Source organism: Malus sylvestris, chromosome 5, assembly GCF_916048215.2.
Source record: "Malus sylvestris chromosome 5, drMalSylv7.2, whole genome shotgun sequence".
NCBI lineage: Eukaryota > Viridiplantae > Streptophyta > Magnoliopsida > Rosales > Rosaceae > Malus > Malus sylvestris.
The window spans coordinates 36,974,943-36,995,011 of NC_062264.1; the positions used below are offsets into that span (position 1 = coordinate 36,974,943).

General features: G+C 36.7%; 3 protein-coding genes across 4 annotated transcripts; all 3 read left to right on the plus strand.

The window, feature by feature from the left end:
* Window positions 1–1,495: 1,495 nt before the first annotated feature.
* On the plus strand, window positions 1,496–2,551 carry LOC126622850 (uncharacterized mitochondrial protein AtMg00810-like). Its single transcript, XM_050291549.1, has 3 exons — window positions 1,496–1,523; window positions 1,937–2,268; window positions 2,447–2,551. The coding sequence occupies exons 1-3, from the start codon at window positions 1,496–1,498 to the stop codon at window positions 2,549–2,551; spliced, it is 465 nt and encodes a 154-aa protein (XP_050147506.1).
* A 4,193-nt stretch (window positions 2,552–6,744) lies between these two features.
* Window positions 6,745–9,303, plus strand: LOC126623725 (polygalacturonase QRT3-like). The gene is made up of 3 exons (XM_050292703.1): window positions 6,745–7,262; window positions 7,417–7,653; window positions 7,903–9,303. Exons 1-3 carry the CDS (start codon window positions 7,014–7,016, stop codon window positions 8,959–8,961), a joined length of 1,545 nt encoding a protein of 514 aa, XP_050148660.1. The 5' UTR covers window positions 6,745–7,013; the 3' UTR covers window positions 8,962–9,303.
* A 4,543-nt stretch (window positions 9,304–13,846) lies between these two features.
* LOC126623726 (polygalacturonase QRT3) lies at window positions 13,847–16,786 on the plus strand. 2 transcript variants are annotated; one of them, XM_050292705.1, is made up of 3 exons: window positions 13,847–14,160; window positions 14,272–14,496; window positions 15,624–16,786. In XM_050292705.1, exons 1-3 carry the CDS (start codon window positions 13,984–13,986, stop codon window positions 16,668–16,670), a joined length of 1,449 nt encoding a protein of 482 aa, XP_050148662.1. In that variant the 5' UTR covers window positions 13,847–13,983; the 3' UTR covers window positions 16,671–16,786. The 2 variants fall into 2 exon arrangements, with proteins under 2 accessions (XP_050148662.1, XP_050148661.1); XM_050292704.1 differs by having other exon boundaries at window positions 13,848–14,163.
* The last annotated feature ends 3,283 nt before the right edge of the window (window positions 16,787–20,069 follow it).

Consider the following 20,069-nt stretch of genomic DNA (forward strand, 5'->3'; position numbering starts at 1 on the left):
GAAGCAATTCATTCTTGAAGGTTTATTATTTAATATTTGTATAATTGGTACATTTAGCTGGCGTTAGACATTTTCTTTTACCTTTTTACGGAGGAACCTTATCAAAGTAATTAAAACCTACAAGTACAGTGTGAATGGTAATTTCATTTAAACAAATCATATTGAAATTATAAAATAATCTATTGAAAACAGTTGAGGTTTCATAAAACAAAAACCAATTTGTGATATGAGAAATAATATAAATCCTTATAAGGAGATGCAAAGTTTAGTAAACTTTTCTCACACCCTATACCATGGAGACACCGATCTTTACAAATAAAGTTAACTGATTTCACCTTTGATCATATAAATTTGACATGAGAACTGTCTTTTAATACTCTCCACACAGGTGTGCAATGAAACTGGAGCTGCATGCATGTGAAATGTTTGGAGAGATGAAATGCTGTTAGATCAAGTCCGTGTCTGATTTCTGTCCCGCGACTTCAGGAGTTTGTGATCAACCTAAACTCTTATCTACAAAGAGTTAGCTTAGGATACAACTCTTTTAAATATTTGCTCTTTCTGTGATACGCTTCTTTTGTATCTTCTGTTGTAATTTTGAATTTTTGAATAGCCTTGTAAATAGGGATTTCATTCCCTGATGTAATCTAAAGTGGAATATAAATACATGCAGCCTCTTTTTGAAAAGGCATGCAATTGAAGTGAACTTGAGTATTCTTAAGTTTTACATGGTATACGAGCCCTAGCAGTCTAATGACACATATCCTTTTTTTTTTTTTCCAATGGCTGATAACATGAACGGTGCTACAACCCAAACCAATTCCATTCCCAACCCAACCATGAACCCCTTCTTATCCATGACTACAGTTGTTAACATAAAACTGGATCGAACCAACTATCCTATGTGGTTAGCTCAGATCCTACCAATCCTCAAGAGTCATGACCTGATGGGTCCATCGAATGCCCTCCCAAACAGTTCCCGGGTGTCGCTACCCTCAACCCAGCATACACAACTTGGATGTAGCATGATCAAATGATACTAAGTTGGATAAATGGCTCCCTTACGCCATCTGTGTTGTCTGTCATGGCTAGTAAGAGATCCTCTCGTGATACCTGGGAGGCTCTCAAGCAACGGTATGTTTCTTCGTCCCAAAATCGCATTTTGTTTCTTCGAAATGAAATGATGCAAACCAAGAAAGGAGATATGTCTATTGCTAATTATCTTGATCGAATGAACTTGATTTCTGATAACCTTGCCCTAGCTAGCAAATCAGTGAATGATGATGAGCTTGTCCAAATCATCTTGAACAATCTAGGGCCTGCCTATGAAATGATTGTGAATGTTACTCAAGCATGTGACACTTCAATCACATACCCTACACTTGAGGCTTTCATTCTGACAACGGAGAGAAGAATGGCTGAGCAAACTGCTCCTATTGTGGAGGTTGCTCCTGTGAATGCTTAAGATAAAAAAAAAATAAATAAATAAGGGAAAATGGCTCGGTTGAGAGGCACAAGGCCAGGTTAGTCGCCAATGAGTTTCATCAAAAGCCTGGAATTGATTACACAAAGACGTTTAGTCCTATGGTCAAGCACAACACCATAAGACTTGTCCTCGGTTTAGCAGTTTCAAAAAAATGGCATGTCAGACAACTGGATGTACATCACGCTTTCTTGCATAGATTTCTAAAGGAAGACATATACATGCGACAACTTGCAGGTTTAATTGATAAGCATCATCCAAATCAAGTGTGCAAATTGCAACGAAGCATATATGGCTCAAAACAAGCCCCACGAGTGTGGTTTCAATATTTTTCAGAGTTTTTGCTTTAATTGGGGTTTCAAGCATCCACCTGTGATTATAGTTTATTTGTTTTTAATCACCATGGTGTCTATTTGATTTTATTGATTTATGTGGATGATACCATGTTGACAGGAAATAGCCCTCGCCAAATGTCTAGCTTGGTCAAGCAATTAGATACTTTGTTCTCAATGAAAGACTTGGGTCCTCTTAATTACTTGTTGGGTGTTGAAGTTAAATATTTTGGTGATAAAATGCATTTGAATCAGGCAAAGTGTGCTTTGGATTTGCTTAAACGTACAAAAAATTTGGATGCAAAACCGATTTCTACTCTAGTTCTTTGCAGTCAAAGGCTTAGTGCTTATGATGGTGAGCCATATGACAATCCAGAGATGTACCGAAGTGTCGTGGGTGCACTTCAATATTTGACGATCACGAGACCAGACATCTTCTATGCAATCAACCAGGTATGCCAATTCATGCACTCTCCAAATAATACATATTGGATGGCAATCAAGAGGATCCTTCACTATGTTAAGGCCACATACAATCATGGTCTTATATATAAACCAGGTACTACACACCTCACGGCTTTTTTCGATGTTGATTATGCTGGCAATCCTGATACACGACATTTAACTAAAGGTTTCTGCATTTATTTCGGGTCTAATCTCGTGTCTTGGAGTTCTAAGAAACAAAAGACGGTCAGCAAGTCGAGTTCAGCTGAGTACAGACAGCTTGCTTGCATAGCTGTTGAACTTTTATGGCTCAGGTCTCTCTTCCGAGACTTACACTTGTATCTTAACATACCAACAATCTGGTGCGACAATATTTCCTCAACTACATCTTGACATACCAACAATCTGGTGTGACAATATTTCCCCAACTACCCTAGCTTCTAACCTAGTGTTTCACTCACGGACAAAGCACTTGGAGGTGGATTATCATTATGTTCGCGAGAAGGTGATTCGACAAGAGTTACTTGTGAATTTCATATGTTCTCAAGACCACATTGTTGATCTTTTTACCAAAATGATTGTCATCTTCACGATTCAAGCTTCTTGTTTCCAAGCTTCCAGTTGTTTCTTTGCCTATCAGCTTGCGAAGGGATGTTAGACCAAGTTCGTGTTTGATTTATGTTCCCGCGACTTCAGGAGGTTGTGATCAACCTAAACTCTTATCTACGAAGAGTTAGCTTAGGATACAACTCTTTTAAATGTTTGTTCTTTCTCTGATATGCTTCTTTTGTATCTTCTGTTGTAATTTTGAATTTTTGAATAGCCTTGTAAATAGGGATTTCATTCCCTGATGTAATTTGAAGTGGAATATAAATACATGCAGCCTCTCTTTGAAAAGGCATGCAATTGAAGTGAAACCTTGAGTATTCCTAAGTTTTACAAATGCATCATATACTGAATATAGTCTTCAAATATATATGATAATCAACGCTTTAAATATACAGTTGATATATATTGTACTATTTCAATATGATCGAACTCATTAGAGCAACTCTATCTCTAAAAAATGAGCTGGCTCAAAGTCCATTTAATCCACCCAAATGAATAGTAATTGGCCAAGTGCATCTCTACTCCTAAAACTAAATAGCCTAGTCCATTTTATTAAAATATTATTAATATTATAAAATAATAATAAAATAATTTTATTTTTAATTTCTGACATTTACTTTATTTATTAAAAAATATTATTAATTTTTGACATTTTATTTATTTATTTATTTTAAAAGTTTTTTGGCCAAAAAATATGGACCGTTGATCTGAAAATCGAACAGTCCAGATCATGCCACGTCACTAGCCGTTGGATTTGAATTTCAAATTTATTTTTTTACCATTGGAAATCCAACGGCCGAGGCTTAGCCACGTGGCCCATGTCCCACGCCCTTTAGTGCGCCTGCAGCGCGGGCCCAACGCCTATCACCTTGTCGGGGACGCACGGCCACGCGAGAGTGTTTCCCACACGCCTGACACAAAAAAATTTGTGTTGTCCACTGACGTTATGTTGGCGTCAACATAAAGCCAAATAGGCCGGTTCCTACCTCAACCAATTTTGGACCGGCCTACAAACTGGCTTGGACTTTGGGCTGAATTATTTTTAGGGGTGGAGGAGTTTGTTTTGAGAGCTAGCCTAAAAGATAGGGCTGGAGTTGCTCCTAAAAAGGGTAAAGCTAGGAGCTAGGTGGGGTAACTGGGTTGGCGTCAGCCACAAGCAAAGCAAGTTTCCAAGTTTCATTTTGCTTTCTATGGTTTCTTCAAGATGAAGAACGAATTTGAGGTAACCTCACCAAACAGCATCAATGAAGGCAGGCACCACCATGGAATTCTTTATCTTCTCATCTCACCTTCCTCAATCATTCACTCCACTCATCATCTTATATATGTAAATTAATTATTTCGTATTTAATCTATTTAATCTATAACATTATTACAATTGTGGACTTAATCAATAACTATCAAACAATGGGCTAGGCCAACTCGCCATAGTAGTTTCTCTATTTCTTTACATCAGAGTTCGATCTCCCTCTCTATCGATATGACTAATTTGGAATATTTGACAGTTAAACAAGCATATCATTTTCATTTAGTTATTATGATTGTGTACATGAAAAGATAATTTTTTAGGGTTTGCTTGTCTACTAAAACAACCAAACTTACTTATACATTAAAATTAGAAAAACAAAGTGATGTGTGTAATAGCAAGGCAAACAAAAACTAAGAATATAGTTTGAGGGTTAGGATATCTATAACTACCTAATATTCCCCTACTTGATTGTCGTGATGCAATTGATATTTGGTGACCTTAAGTGACAAAGCAAAGACCAAGCAATTATAGTTTCATGTACGTATTGAAACTGACCCACAAGGAGGAAAGTACTTTTGTTTTGATGCAGCTTGGTGGCCTTTCACACACTGAAAAAATGTACTCATGCATGCCCGTGACCTTCGGTTTGTCCTTCCATCATATGGTTTGCTGGGCTTTGCATAGACACAATGGTAAAGTTTTTAATAAATTAGGGTTGTGATGAAATGGTCGGAACTAAATGTTTGTTTTCTACTTGACCACTGGTTATCATTAAAGGCACGGCACGACTAAATACTCCGTAAGTGTACTATTGTAGAAAAACTTAGTGTATCGATCTTTCTCGTAACTTGTTAAATCGCATGATGAGAAATAGACACAAGTGTATTATACACCCAACTTTCTCATAACTGTTTTCTTTGTTTTTGCCAAAGAGAAGGATAATAAATTTTCAAGTCCAAAATGGAGAATGTTAACTTTGTTTCCCCTCTTACATGGTATATTATAAGGCACTACATTAATGCATTAAGGACAAAATTTAAAGTTCGTAACCCAGAGTAAACATGCCATAAATTGAAAATGAAAAGTTAGGAAAAAAGTTATGTGGTATATATAGTAATGTCATTTGTCCATCCTCAACTTATAGTTTTTTACTAATTTTTTCTCATAAGATGTGACCACCGTAAATTTATTCACGGGTAGATGTGACCGAAAGAATTCTAGGGTTTGACCCCCACTCCACAATCCCTTATTGGTTAGGATAGTAATCTAAACAAAACAAAACAAAACATTTAACCAAAAATTTTCAAATCTTGTAAAATATATTGATATCTTGAGTCCTTGACTGCATGGAGTCTGAGCTTGGATCGAGTAGGCATGCATTTCATTATTTGAAAATTATAATCAATGGCCATCGTGTGCTGATTCTATTTAATGTGTAGTTACAGATGACAGATTACAAATTACAACAGGCATTCTTTTCCTTCATAGCCCAAAGAGAAGGAGGAAGAACCAAAACCTCATAGGCATTCTTTGTCGTTTTACTTCTCAAATTATGCACCAAAGACACATGATTCTTCTCAAACAATGAACCCATCCCAAAAGCAATTAGATTAAACGCCTTTTCTCATGACAATAAATTGACCATATTTGGGGTAATGCGCATTTCCTTCTCATCTGTAAATTACATTGTGACGTAAAAAAAAAAAAAAACTACAATATAATGAAAATATAACCACATTTGCACTCTCTTTGCTTGAACTTATTCTTGAGATCACCCCGTTGCATATAATTTATTCTCTACAATAAAAAAAATTGACTTTTGACATGTAAAAAACAAATATTGTAGTTCTTTCCCACTAACCTGAATCGTTATATATCATACAAACTTCATAATCGAAATTGTTCATTCTCTTTATTATCATTCAACATTTTATTTTCAAAAAAAAAAAATATTCGATTAAGAAATCATTAATTTACTAATTCATATCAATATAAGATATTGGTAATTCATAACTTGTTACCATGATCGTTGGCTTGTTTTACACATAAACTATATCTAAATCGAATGTTTTTTTTTTAAATTGATCTTTAGATGATAACAAATAAAACGATCGGTTTCGATTATCCTTTTTCGGCGGTAAAATGATGCCACGTTAGTGGGAAAGTCCTCTTTTTTGGAAAGGACGAAAGTTAGTGTTTCAAAATATGTTGATGAATATCCTGTAGATAGGGCATTTCTTTTCAACCAATTGTGTCTCAAGTTCAAACAACAATTTTCTTTTAGTGCGGCTTAGATTCGTAATACCGTCGACATAAATATTGGTTATGAATATGTTAGTGTGAAGTGTGTCATTAGAAGTCAATAATAGATCAATCAAACCCAATGAGGTGGAACTCCTACACTGGACCCAAATCAAGTACAAGGTTAGCCTGCAGGTAGCAGGTTGGCTTGCTTTGTAAAAATACCTTTTAAACTTTGACAAACTTGTTGGGGTCCCAAAAGTAAGAATCTGGTAACTGCTTACTTTTCTGTTAGAGAAAGATTAATTAAAACAAAAATTAAAATCTCTCATCAGTTATAAAAACAACAAAGACAAGACGCAATTATTTTTAGGGTTTCTCATCATCATTTCATTTCTATAAATACCAACATTTGAAGGGTGGTGTCCTTTGTGTGATCCCATAATATTATCTAGGAAAACGTTTCGTACCATTTTCTTAGCAAATCTTAGTTAGCCCCTTCTCTTTCCATGTCCCTTTACTCTACCTTTCTCTGTTTCTTTTTTCCTCTCTCTCTCTCCCGCACATATAAAGCGATCAGATATATCCCAACTTCTTGCATCTGACATTGCTAGAAACGCAGAGATAAACAGAGGAAAAACAGAGGAGTTTAGGTATGGAGGCGACATTGCCGAAAACGGCTCTAATATGGTCAATCTTCATGGGATTTTGTATCTTCATCGTAATTCATGTCTACGCAGAAGATTCTCAAATGGGATATCGTCAGTTTTCCGGTGGCGATTACAACGATCATTTGCGAAAACTGCAAGAGTTCAAGGCTTCACTCCTCCGCCATGATTCGATTTCTGTTGCACCATCTTCAATCGTACCCTCTCCTAGTCCTAGCCTTATTGCTCCACCGACGGTAAGTCAATCCCTTTGCGCATAAATTATAGATTTTTATTTTGTAATTTGGTTGTTTAATTCTTGGTTAAAATGTTGGGTTGGAGTCTTTGTTGTTGAAATTATTTGTAATTTGTTGGTCCATGTTGTTGAAAAATTGGTGATGGTTGGTTCAGGGGAGCACTAGTCCACGTGTATATCACGTGACATCGTACGGCGCTGATCCGACGGGGAGCAGAGACAGCACTGATGCACTTGCTCAAGCAATGGCTGATGCATTTAGAGGCCCAACTGAAGGGTTCTTGATAGAGGGAATTGCCAATCTTGGAGGTGCCCAGATCGATCTTGAGGGTGGCCTTTATCTGATCAGCAGGCCCCTGAGGTTGCCTGGAGCTGGAGTAGGAAACCTTATGGTATGCTCCAATTTACGTTATTTTCTTAAATATTGATAAAAGTCTATCATAAAGTTTCCACGAAATTCTGATACACGTGCGTTATGTCAGATGGTCATCCTATGGTTCACCTTGTGGAATTTTCCTAGTCTAATATATGTTTCCTAATTGTTGGTCAAATACATGTCAGCATGATGATTTGAATTAAGCAATGTGATTAGCTTTGTGTAATACTTGTTTAACTTGAACATTCTTGTTTTTATGAAACAGATTCATGGAGGAACGTTACGTGCCTCGGATGATTTTCCAGCTGAGGGTTACCTAATCGATTTATCGCCAACATCATCCGGTAACATGAAAGAAGAAACCAAAAAAGAGAGCTCAATGTCTGCACAGCTTTCATCATCATCCTACAACTATGAGTACATAACTCTCAAGGACCTATTGTTGGACTCTAACTACAGGGGAGGGGGCATTTCTGTCATAAACTCACTTAGGACCAGCATAGACAATTGTTACATAACACATTTCACCACCAATGGGATCCTAGTCCAAAGTGGCCACGAAACCTACATCCGAAACTCCTTCCTAGGGCAACACATCACCGCCGGTGGTGATCATGGCGAAAGGAACTTTTCGGGGACTGCGATTAACCTAATGGGGAATGACAATGCTGTGACAGATGTGGTAATTTTTTCTGCTGCCGTTGGCATTATGATTTCAGGTCCGGCCAACTTACTTTCCGGGGTCCATTGCTACAATAAGGCCACCGGATTTGGCGGCACGGGAATTTATTTAAGATTGCCCGGGTTGACACAAACACGAATCGTGAATTCGTACATGGACTACACCGGCATTGTTGCAGAAGATCCGGTGCAGCTTGATATCTCCAACAGTTTTTTCCTTGGTGATGCATACATTGTCCTAAAATCAATAAAAGGGGTTGCCAATGGGGTCAATATTGTAAACAACATGTTTAGTGGGTTCAATAAGGGGATAGGGATTGTTCAATTGGACCAAACAAATGGGCCTTTCAAAGATGTTGAACAAGTATATGTGGACAGGAACAATGTGAGGGGTATGAACATAAAGGGCACGGTTGGAAGGAGGTCTGTGCAAGGCAATGGGAGTTCATGGACCGTAGATTTCAATCCAATTCTACTATTTCCTAACCTTATTCGGCACGTTCAATACACGCTAAGGGCCGGTGGCAATGCGTTCCCGAACCATGCCCTCAGGAATATGTCGAATAACCGTGTTGTAATCGAGTCGAATGTGGCGGTTCCGGCTTCTGTTTTTGTGACAGTTGATCAAGGAGTGGCAAACTGAAAGCTAGCTGACCTAAATTTGTGTCAAGATTATTGACTGGACAAATTGTGAATAGGTTGGGGAAGATGGCAGCATTTTGCCATTTTCTTTTTTATCATTTACCTTTTTTTAGTCATGATTTTACTATTAATTATACCACAGAAGATATATAAATATATTCATATACATGTTGTAACTTGTAATAGTAGTTTGAGTTAAAGAAATAAACCAAATACGATACATCTGTAAAACTTAGGCCACAATGTCTTGTTGCTTTGTCAAAGGTCATGTTTTGAATATAGTTCATTGCTGAATTTGTGTACCAGAAATTGACGAATCAAATAAAAGGCTTTTCTTGTTACACGTGACAATAACATTTCAACACAAGTCAAAATATTAAATGATTAAGTAGAGATGACAAGGGATTGAAAATCATTCAGAAACAATTTTAGAGAATTTATAAAACGAGAGCAACTTATGTGGAATGGAACATCACGTGAAAGTAAACTCATTTCATAATCTAGTGACGATATTTTACATGCAGTTATGAGAAACATGACAATGTGATAGCGTGGGTGTGGACGTGTACACATAATAATAAGGGATTATATAAACAAATGTCAGGTAGAAGTTGCATGGAGTGGAAGCAGAGATGGCCAAAAGTCCAAGCTTTTGAATAGATAGTGGAACTAATCTTTCTATATATATGCCGAAGGTGGTTGGCCATTAGTCATGACTCATTCGTCAATGTTTTATTTTTTGAATAGATAGTCGAACACAGGACCTCGATGCTTGGGCAAATATTTTTGAAAAATTGATCGTTTTAATGATTCTACAACATCCAAGTGTTAAACCAACCAATTCAAAAAAAAAAAAAAATGAATCTATAGGAGTGAAATAGTGGGTTTACTAAGATGATATGATGAGTCACTAAAAACGTATAATTAGTTGGGCAATCAAGATCTTTAATTTTTTTACCATTTTAGTCAATTACTATTAACTACTGATGGACTTTTCAAATAAGAGAATAGAGACTTAGGGGTGGTTTGGGAGTGAGGTGCTTAAAAAAAAAGCACCCATGAAAAAAAGCAGTGAGAGTTTTAGGTGTTTGGTAAACTGAAAAAAAAAAGCTTATTTTGAAAGCTGCTGTGAGAATAAGCTGAAATCAAAGGAAAAAGCTGAAGCTGCTATTTGCAGCTTTGGAAAACTGGTTTTTTTTCATAGCACACGGAGTTACAGTGCTCCTTTAATGAAAAGACCCACTATCAGACTGCTTTTTTTTTTTTTTTTTTTTCAAAAGCACTTTTACAAAAAAGTTTACCAAACACTCTGCTGATTTATTCCACAGCCGCTTATTCTCACAGCACAATCACTTATTCTCACAGCAGCTTTTTTTCAAAGCACAGCAATACAAAACCAGCCCTTAATGTTACCGTTGAAGATTTATTGAGAGAATATAACTCAAGTAGTTGATGTGTAAATTCAAAACCAAAAACTAAGAATAAAATCAAGCATCAAATAAGCCCTAATAGAATTGTGACTGATCGTGGAGTTTGCCTAGTTGGAGATATGCAAAATTTTCAAACTTTTCTAACCTCTTGTATTCTGCGTAAGATCAACACGTTGAACGGCGAAAACTTTTCTCAAGCTTCATTCTGAAAGTGTGATCTCAATTCTGATTCACTTGTCTTCTACTCAAAAGATAAATCATTCTCGTTAAATTTTTACACTATAATTGAGATGCAGGAACTTTTACAATTATTGTCTCTGATTGTGAATTGGACAAGAGTAGAGGAGGTACATATTCCTTAACTTTGATATCAATTAGACTTTGCGTGTTTCAATACTTTCCTTCTACGTTCTTTTTTTCTTGACTTTTTTTGGTAGATTTTTTTTTAAGAAAAACTAATGAAAAGGGCTTGAAAACTTTGAGTTTTAATGATAAGGACAAAATAAAGGGTAAAATGAATAGTACCAGGATTGACTTTTTAGTGTAAAAATGTGGTTTTTCTTTAAAGTGAACAGTACCGGGTGTTTTTCGTTAAAGTTTTCTTTTTTTTTATCCAAATACCTTCCATATATGTGATCCTGGATTTTGAGGCCCAAAATTGTTTGGGCTATATCCTAACTAAAGTTGATAAGGATCTCTAACTTGACAAGAAGTTAGGCCCAAATAAATAAAGAATTGGGAATTCATAATTGTCGGCACATCCAGGAGTACATAATTTCACCGTCCGATCTATTTAACCCTTTATTTATCTGTTATCGGTCCAAATGCTTATCTTAACCGACGAAGAAAAAACGTCGTGTACATAGAGAAAAGGGAATAGGATCCTTTCAGGATCCTCTTTGTGGGGATCTGAATGATCAATCAATCGAGTCCGTTTATCGTATATCATGTGGTTAGAAATTATTTTGAATTTTGAATTTAAAATTGAATATAAGTAGTACTTAACGAAAACTGATCGCACGATGTACGATAAACGGACACGATTGATTGATCCCTGGATCCCCACAAAGAGGGTCTGGAGAGGATCCTCATCTGAGAAAAAAGAGAAGTGATTGATACATGCCATTTATTACTTTCTACACTCTTTTTAATTCTCGTTATTGAATTTTCGCTCTAAGTCTCTTTTGATTTGTTCAATTCAATGATGAAAGCATAAAAGGTTGATCTTTATAAGGTGAAAAACGGTGCAGAATTCATTTCTCTCAAATGAAAAAAACATATACTTATAGGTAGTTTTATTCACATATCTATTTTTACTTCTCACACACCCTTTTCAATTTTCGGTTGTCAACTCGAATGAACTGAAGATGATCAATGACTATAATATAAAAAAGGTGTTTGTGAAGTAAAAATAGGTGTGTGAATAACACTATCCTACTTATATCAAGCAAAACTTGGTGCGATTTTGCATGCATACTTATATGTAAAAACCGATAATATTCACTTATCAAACGTTTAATCCTATTATCCTAACCTAACAAATCAATGTTCACCACCTGAACTCTAAACATAATATATCAGATTGTCTCGCTAAACAATATTGAGAAATTAAAATAAACATTTTGTTCACTAAAGCACCGTCATAACCAAATTATATATCATAAATTCAAGCACAAGTTTGTCAATCATAGACAAGCATCATACATGCTGTACTTAAATGCACACTGATGAAGATATGGGTCACGAACCAACTTGTGAACATGGGACTCATAATTGCAAGAGTAGAGTCAGTGGACTAAACCTGAAAATTAACTTAAATGTGAGTTAATTTTCATCAATGTGCATTTAAGTACATTATGTATGATACTGTCACAACACTAAGCTTTTTATGGTATACATCACCAACTCCTCAATGCTCACGAGTAATTTTTTAGTATACTTGTAACATCTCCACGCAATGTTATAATAGTTTCTAATTTTAATCTACAAATGGAATATATCAACTTTATCGGTTACTCATATTATAACAAATAAAACAATAGTACCACGTGACGATTTTTCGGGTATGCACAAAAATTTATCCATGCCCACAACCGCACAAGAAATAGCAAATGCATAGAATACAAGTGTCTCAACCACCTGCTTAGTGGTCCTAATTAATCGAAAGCCAACTTATTCTGTGTTTTTCTGTGAAATAAAGTGTAAAAGGCCTCTCTTTAGTGCTTTGCTTTCCATGCAGCAAAAAACGAGAAAGAAAGGACAAGCAAAACTAACTAAAACAAAGGGGTTTTTGCAGGATCGGTTCTGATCATCTCTTTCCTACAGCTAAGCTGGTTGTCAACACGTGCTTTATGCTTATGGAATATATGGTTGGAAATTGGAATGTAGGATAAGAAAGAGGATTCGGATGTTGAAACGGCAAAATGTACTTAAAGATTTGTATCCAGACGCTTTAACTATGATTCTTTGATCAACTAAAATGCTTAATTTGAAGTAATCAACTCTTAGACGAGTGGTATTTAGTTTTAAATTATTAAAATTGATGTCAAGTTCAAGAACCCCTTAAATTATTTATAGAAGAAGAAACGCATAGATTTTACATCTTTGCAATGCCAGATTAATATTATGTCGATTTGCATTGGCGAAGAGACTTACATTCTAATCATGGCATGTTTACTTACAACGTATGAGTATGTTTCTTACTCATGCGTATACTAACACAAAAGGAATATGCATAATTATGTGAGTCCCATCAATTTTGAGTATGTTTATCTCATACTCAATCATTCACATCCATATTCCTTCTAATACATCATTCCTTCATATCCTCAAAACACGTAAGTAAAACATTAATTAGTGGATGAAAATTTCATCATATCGATCATCCAATCATTCATAGCCATATTCCTTCTAATACCCCACTCCTTCAAATCCTCATACCATAACATTAATTAGTGGATAAATTTTTTATCATATCAATACCTAGTCATTTGCAGCTCTATTCCTTCAAATACCTTATTCCTTCATATTCTCATACCGTGTAAGTAAAACATTAATTAATGGATGATATTTTGATCATATCATACGCAATCATCCACAGCCCTATTCCTTCTATTACCTCATTCATTCATATATATCTTCATATCATGTAAGTAAAACATTAATTAATGGATGATATTTCATCAATTCTTGCTTGTAAAGGTTGCTAAAAAAATTTCACCAACAAAGCAAATGGTGGTAAATAACATACAAACTTTAACATTAAAAAAAAAAGAATTTAACAAATATGATGACAGATAATAACAACCATTAAACTAAGTAACAACCGAAAGGGAGAGAAAGAAAAAGACTGAAATTTTGTTCCCTTTCTCCTTATTTTTCAACTTATTAAAATATGCCTAAACCTTTTTCTATTAGGCTCAACACCAAAGTTATATATAAATAGGAACAAGTAACGTATATTTACCAAGGCTCAAGAGACTCAAAATTCCAAAGACCAAAAGACCCAAAAAAAAACCTGACATTCCCCCCCCCCCCCCAACTCTCTCACTCAAGGAAGGCCCCATTGAAAGAGTTGTTCAGAGCAAGGAAAAATGAGAAATATGATGATGTCATCAGCAGCATTGTTTTTCTTCTTGTTATTGTTGTTGGTAGCAGAAGAAGCTTCATGTTCCTACAGGCCTCAAATGCTATCAGCATTCCAAGCACAAGCAACAAAGCTCCAACAAAAACCATCCACTTTCTCATTTTCTGCAGCTTCAAATGTCACAGTGGTAAAAAATTACAATGTTCATGCAGTTTTGTTTTATTTTAATTTCATTGTATCTGAATTAAGTTCAGGTTGATTAATTAACTAATTAATGTGGGTTATGTATGATTAGAATGGGAGGGTGTTTTACCCAATCGGGTATGGGGCAGACCCGACTGGTGAGGAGGACAGCACAGCTGCCCTACTCAAAGCAGTGGAGGAAGCTTTTCAGTTGAAATCTGAGCTTGAATTGCTGCCTGGAATCACTGACTTGGGAGGAGTTACCATTGATCTGCAAGGTGGAAATTACAAAATTAGCCAGCCTTTGATTTTTCCGTCAGGTGGTGGCAATGTTGTGGTCAGTAATTTCGCTCCCTTTATCTCTCTCATATTGTCTGTGTCATCACGTCGTACAAGTTCAAGAATCTCAACTGCATATCTGTGTCATCGGGTACAAACAAAACATACAAACAAAACAAGTTCAAGAATATTTTGTTTTTTTGTTCTTTCTTTTCGTAAAAATTAGACCGTGAAAAAGTAAAATGAAAAATTACCAATGAGAAATAAAATATTGAAAACTCATCGTGGCCGGTAAATAAAGCTACTTACAGAAAAAGAATAAAACTTTGGCAAATGGGTGACTCCCACGTTGCCATGTTGTAGTTTGTGCACCAGCTTTCGTGCATGGATGCACACTCACACATAGAGCTTTATTAGGTTAAGTAGTAATAGTCCAGTTAAAGTTTTTTCTCAACTGAAATCGACTCTCCAACCTCTCCGTCCTGAAAATTAAAAGCTTGGAGTAATGCACCCACCAAATGCAAACCCCAACAGATTCAATTTTATATTAATTCAACTTCAATTTTCGATGATACATTAGTGCAGACGTTGTAGTTGTCACTTGTCAGGAAGAAGCTTCGCTTGATTAAAAATGAACTCTGGTTTAGACTTTGCCCATGATCCTTGTTTTAGATGTTGGGAGGGTTTTTTTTGTTTTTTTTTATTTTTTTATTTTTTTATTTTATATTTTCCGATATCTTTTGTCGTTTGATGTTGATTAGGTTCTAACTTAAGGATTTAACGGCCACATATTTCAATGTACAAATATTAAAAAATTTATTCATAAAGTATAACGCACATATGTGACGCAAGAGTTTAATAGAAATTAATTTACCATTACAATTCAATCTTATTATTCAACTTGTTACATCTAAAAGTGAAATAAAAGTAAGTTTTCCTCTCTGTTAAACAATTTAAACTCTCTTTTTATATATGAAAGTTTGACAAAGGCTCTTCGTCAGTCTTTGGTTAACAAAGAAGATTCTCCTAAATACAGCAAATAGATTTTGCTTTTATAATATATTATCAATAGGGCTGTATGCGTTCATGTGCACCCAATATTTACTCGAACGATCTGGCTACTTTTCTTAGATATTCATGTTTTTTCGGGGACATGAAAATATTTTATATGGTCTCAAACTATAGGTACGAGGAGGAACCCTTCGTGCCTCATCCACATTTCCAGGGGACCGCCATCTCATTGAACTATGGTCACAAAATTCCCAAAAACAGAAACAAAAATCCTCCATCGCCAATAATTATTTCACAAATGAAGCCCAAAACAATGAAGCAATCTACTACGAGGACATCACATTCCGAGACGTTCTCTTCGATTCGGGCTTCCGAGGAGGAGGCATTTTCATTGTCGATTCAGCCCGAATCCGAATAACCAACTGCTTCTTCCTCCACTTCACAACAGAAGGCATTTTGGTTCAAAAGGGCCATGAGACCTACATATCAAACACCTTCCTAGGGCAACACTCAACGGTTGGTGGTGACAGCGGCGAGCGGCAATTTACGGGGACTGCCATTGACCTAGCCAGCAATGACAATGCCATAACTGACGTGGTAATATTCTCAGCTGCTATTGGTGTTGTTCTGAGGGGCCAGGCTAACATGGTCACTGGTGTACATTGTTACAATAAGGCCACAGGGTTTGGAGGCATAGGCATTTTGGTAAAATTAGCAGGAAATTCACAAACCAGATTGGATAATTGCTACCTGGATTATAATGCTATAGTTATGGAAGATCCGGTGCAAGTACATGTCACAAATGGATTCTTCTTAGGTGGTGCAAATATAGTGTTGAAATCTGTCAATGGAAAAATATTTGGATTAAATATTGTAAACAATATGTTTACAGGGGGAGGCTCACAAGTGCCGATGGTCCAGTTAGAGGGGCAATTCGGGGATATTGATCAGGTGGTGATTGATCAGAACAATGTGAATGGGATGACCTTGAAATCAACGGTGGGAAGGTTGAATGTGGAGGGCAATGGGACGAAATGGACGGCTGATTTTTCATCTGTGTTGGTCTTTCCCAACAGGATTAGTGGTTTTCAGTACTCGTTTTATACAAAAGGGGACACCAAGTTTACAGCACATGCTGTGACAAATATCTTGAACAATGCGGTGGTTGTGGAGAGTGAAAAGGTTGTAAATGCTGTGGTTTCTCTGGTTGTTCACCAGTAGATTAATATATCTAATCAGATCAGAAGTTCGATGCATAAGTTTAATCATTTACTGCTTGTAATAATACTTTTCATTGATTAATATATGAAAGAAAAATGAGATTTATAGTGGGACAATCCTTTTTTCCCCTTTATGAAATAAACTAATCTTAACTCATTACATGACGGACAAACGAAATAGAAATTTTCTCAACGTCATTGGAGTATCAAAATCAACCCGCGAGGGGTATCTTAATTTTACGAAAGGAGATCAACTATGAGTGAATAAAACTAGGGGTGGTTCGGTATGGGATCCCATACCGAAACCCTTGTCCCGATTCCCAAACCAAAATTTTTGGGAATCCCAATTTCAATACCGATCCCAAACCAAATTTTCGGGAATCCCAATTTTCGGGAATCCCGAAATAGTTTCGGGATTTCGGGACAAATCGGGAATCCCGAAATGCTATTGGGCTTTTGGGCTTTTGGACAAAAAGCCAATATTGGGCCATGCCCAGAATCTGTCCGCCCAGCCCAGTAATGAATATGTCCAATTGTGTAGTCAATTCAACAGCCCATAGCCCATATGGGCTTAACCTGATTCAACAAAAAACAATTTTGGGCAGCTGCTGCTGTAGGATTAAATGAGCAGCTGAGTGGATGTAGCAATAGTGAAGTAGAACATGTCAAATCTGTGTACAAATCTATCCAACACCCTGCATCAGAAAGTAAGTGATTAATATCCAACAGCTGTAAAACATACATCTAAGTAAATGATAACCCCAAACAAAATAAAATCAACCAAAATCCAAACATATACATAAAATCAACCAAAATCCAAACATATACATATACAGTGAGTTTCCCATCAATTAGACGGAATAATCAGTGAGTTTCCCATCAATTTCTTATTTTCACAGTGCACAATAAAATCAACCAAAATCCAAACATATACATAAAATACAAAAAATCCAAAAATGATAACCCCAAACAAAACAAAAAATACAAATCTAAGTAAATGCATGATCGGAGAACCAGAGCTGGAGGACCAAACAGCCAAAATAAATCTCAGAAAATAAGAATTCGAACAAGCCACGGAGCTGGAATAAAATTACCCAGAAAATAAGAATTCGTACAAAACAAAAATTTCAAAAACCTAGAAATGTTGCTAACCAGAGTTAGCTCAGAGATATGGAGATAGAGAGAGCGCTTACTGGTGAATGTATTTTTCGGCTTCTAGAGAGAGAGAGAGAGAGCGGGAGCGAAAGTGAGTGAAATATTTGGAGGCAGAGCGCGGACAGAGAGAGAGAGAGAGCGCGCGGTGGCTGTGTGGTGGTAGGCCGGTGGTGGTAGACAGTCAGATCACTTCTAGATGAGAGATGAGGGCCGGTGGTGGTAGACAGTCAGACTCAGATCACTTCGATGGATGGAGGAAACAAATGAAAGGAAAGAAAGAGTACCATTTGGATCTGACCTAAAAACAAATCAACGGCACAGATTAAATCCAAAATAATCAACGGTTGAAATAATTCTTATAATTAAAAAATAATATATATATATATATATTTTTTTTCGGTTCGGTATGGGAATACCGAAAAATGGAGATGCAATACCGAATCCCATACAGAAAATTTCGGTTTGGTTCGGGATTACATCCCGAAAACTTCGGGAATTTTGGTTTGGGATTTTTTTGGTTTGGGATCGGGATTTTTTTGGTTTGGTTTGGGATTTTTGGGATTTTTTTCCAGCCCTAAATAAAACACTCACAGCAATCAGTACTCTCAAATTTTTGAAATTTCGTAGTGTTTATAACTTAAGTTTATGGTGTTGTATAGCTCATAATTCAAAGGGTTTTTATCACAAATGGTCTTTGAAATTGAGTCTCACCATCAAGATGATCTTTGAAATTAAAAATCAATCAATGTAGTCCTTGAAAATATGTGTCGCAAATCAATGTAGTCATCCTGTCACAATTCTGTTAAAAAATCCATTAAGTTCTAATGTGGCACATAAATGGGCCCCACAAGATATACGGGTTTTTATCACAAATGGTCCCTGAAATTGACACACCCCATCAATATGGTTCCTGAAATTGAAAATTAATCAAAGTAGTCCTTGAAAATAGGTGTCGCAAATCAATATGATATTTCCGCCACAATTCTGTGAAAGAATTTGTTATGTGCTAATATTAGGGGTGGGCATGGGCCAGGCCGGGCCCAAAATTGAAGGAACAAGACCGGACCGGACCTGTTTGTAAATAAAACGGGGCAAGGTGGGGCGGGTTTTGGATTTTTCAAAATGGTATTCGGACCTAACCCGGCCCTTTTGAAACAGGCCTGTTCCTACGGGTCCCCACGGGTTCAAATGTGGGTGCCTTAGCTTCCCTAGCAAGTCTACGTCTCCTCCATCCTCAAGTACCTCCTCAAGTCCTTCAGCTGCTTCACCGTCACGATAAACCCGAACTCCATCACCGCCTTGTATGCACTTCCCATTGTGGATCCATACATATAAAATCATGGCACCATTTATCCAAAATCAACAAAATCAATCACTTTTGTCTCTAGTTCCTTTTCAAGATCAACAAAAGGGATCTGGGTTTATACCCTTCGATTGCAAGATCCCTACACAGATAACAACATGCAAGAGACATTGTCCTTCAATTTTTCCTTAATCTAAACATTAGAAACAAAATTGAAGAAGGATGAGACTAAAGTCTAAACTCCACAACAAATTCAAAAAAAGTCTAAACTCCACAACAAATTCAAAAAAAAAAAAAAAAAAAAAAAAAGAAGAAACAAAAACCCATCTCAGATTTCCCACCATACGGTACCTGCAGATTAATGAAAACCCAGATAGGCTAGACGCCCAATCTTGCGGAAAATTAAGATCTGAGAGGAGATACTGGAAGACTAAGAACAGAGGGCATGTTGGTCGATTTTGATTCGCATGGCGCTGACGATGGTGGTGTTTGACCATCTCAAGGTGCTGATGATGGGGGTCTTCGTTAAGGAGGAGAATCAAGAGATGGGTGGTGCGACAGCAGCGGCGGTTCTAAGTTTAATGTCGTCGAGGTCGAGGAGGAGAAGACGAGTGACACATAGTCTGTGGGTGGGAGAAGACGAGAAAGAGTCTTAGGGGGGTGTTGGATGAGTGATTCAGGGGATTGGTGGTTTATTCAGGGCGGCGGTGGTGACGAGGTTTCAAGGGACTGCTTCTGTATAACATGTGGAGCTTCTTGCCATCTGGGTTGGGTTGTAGTTGGAGAAATCCATTGGGGTCACGCATATAGTGGTGGAGTGGGACTATGGAAGCGGTGGCAGGTTGCAAGGATAATATTGAGATCTTTTGAGTCTTGAGTTTGTAGCTAAGGAGACTGGGGGATTGGATCCTAGATGATGGACTAAGAAACGGGCTGGGCCGG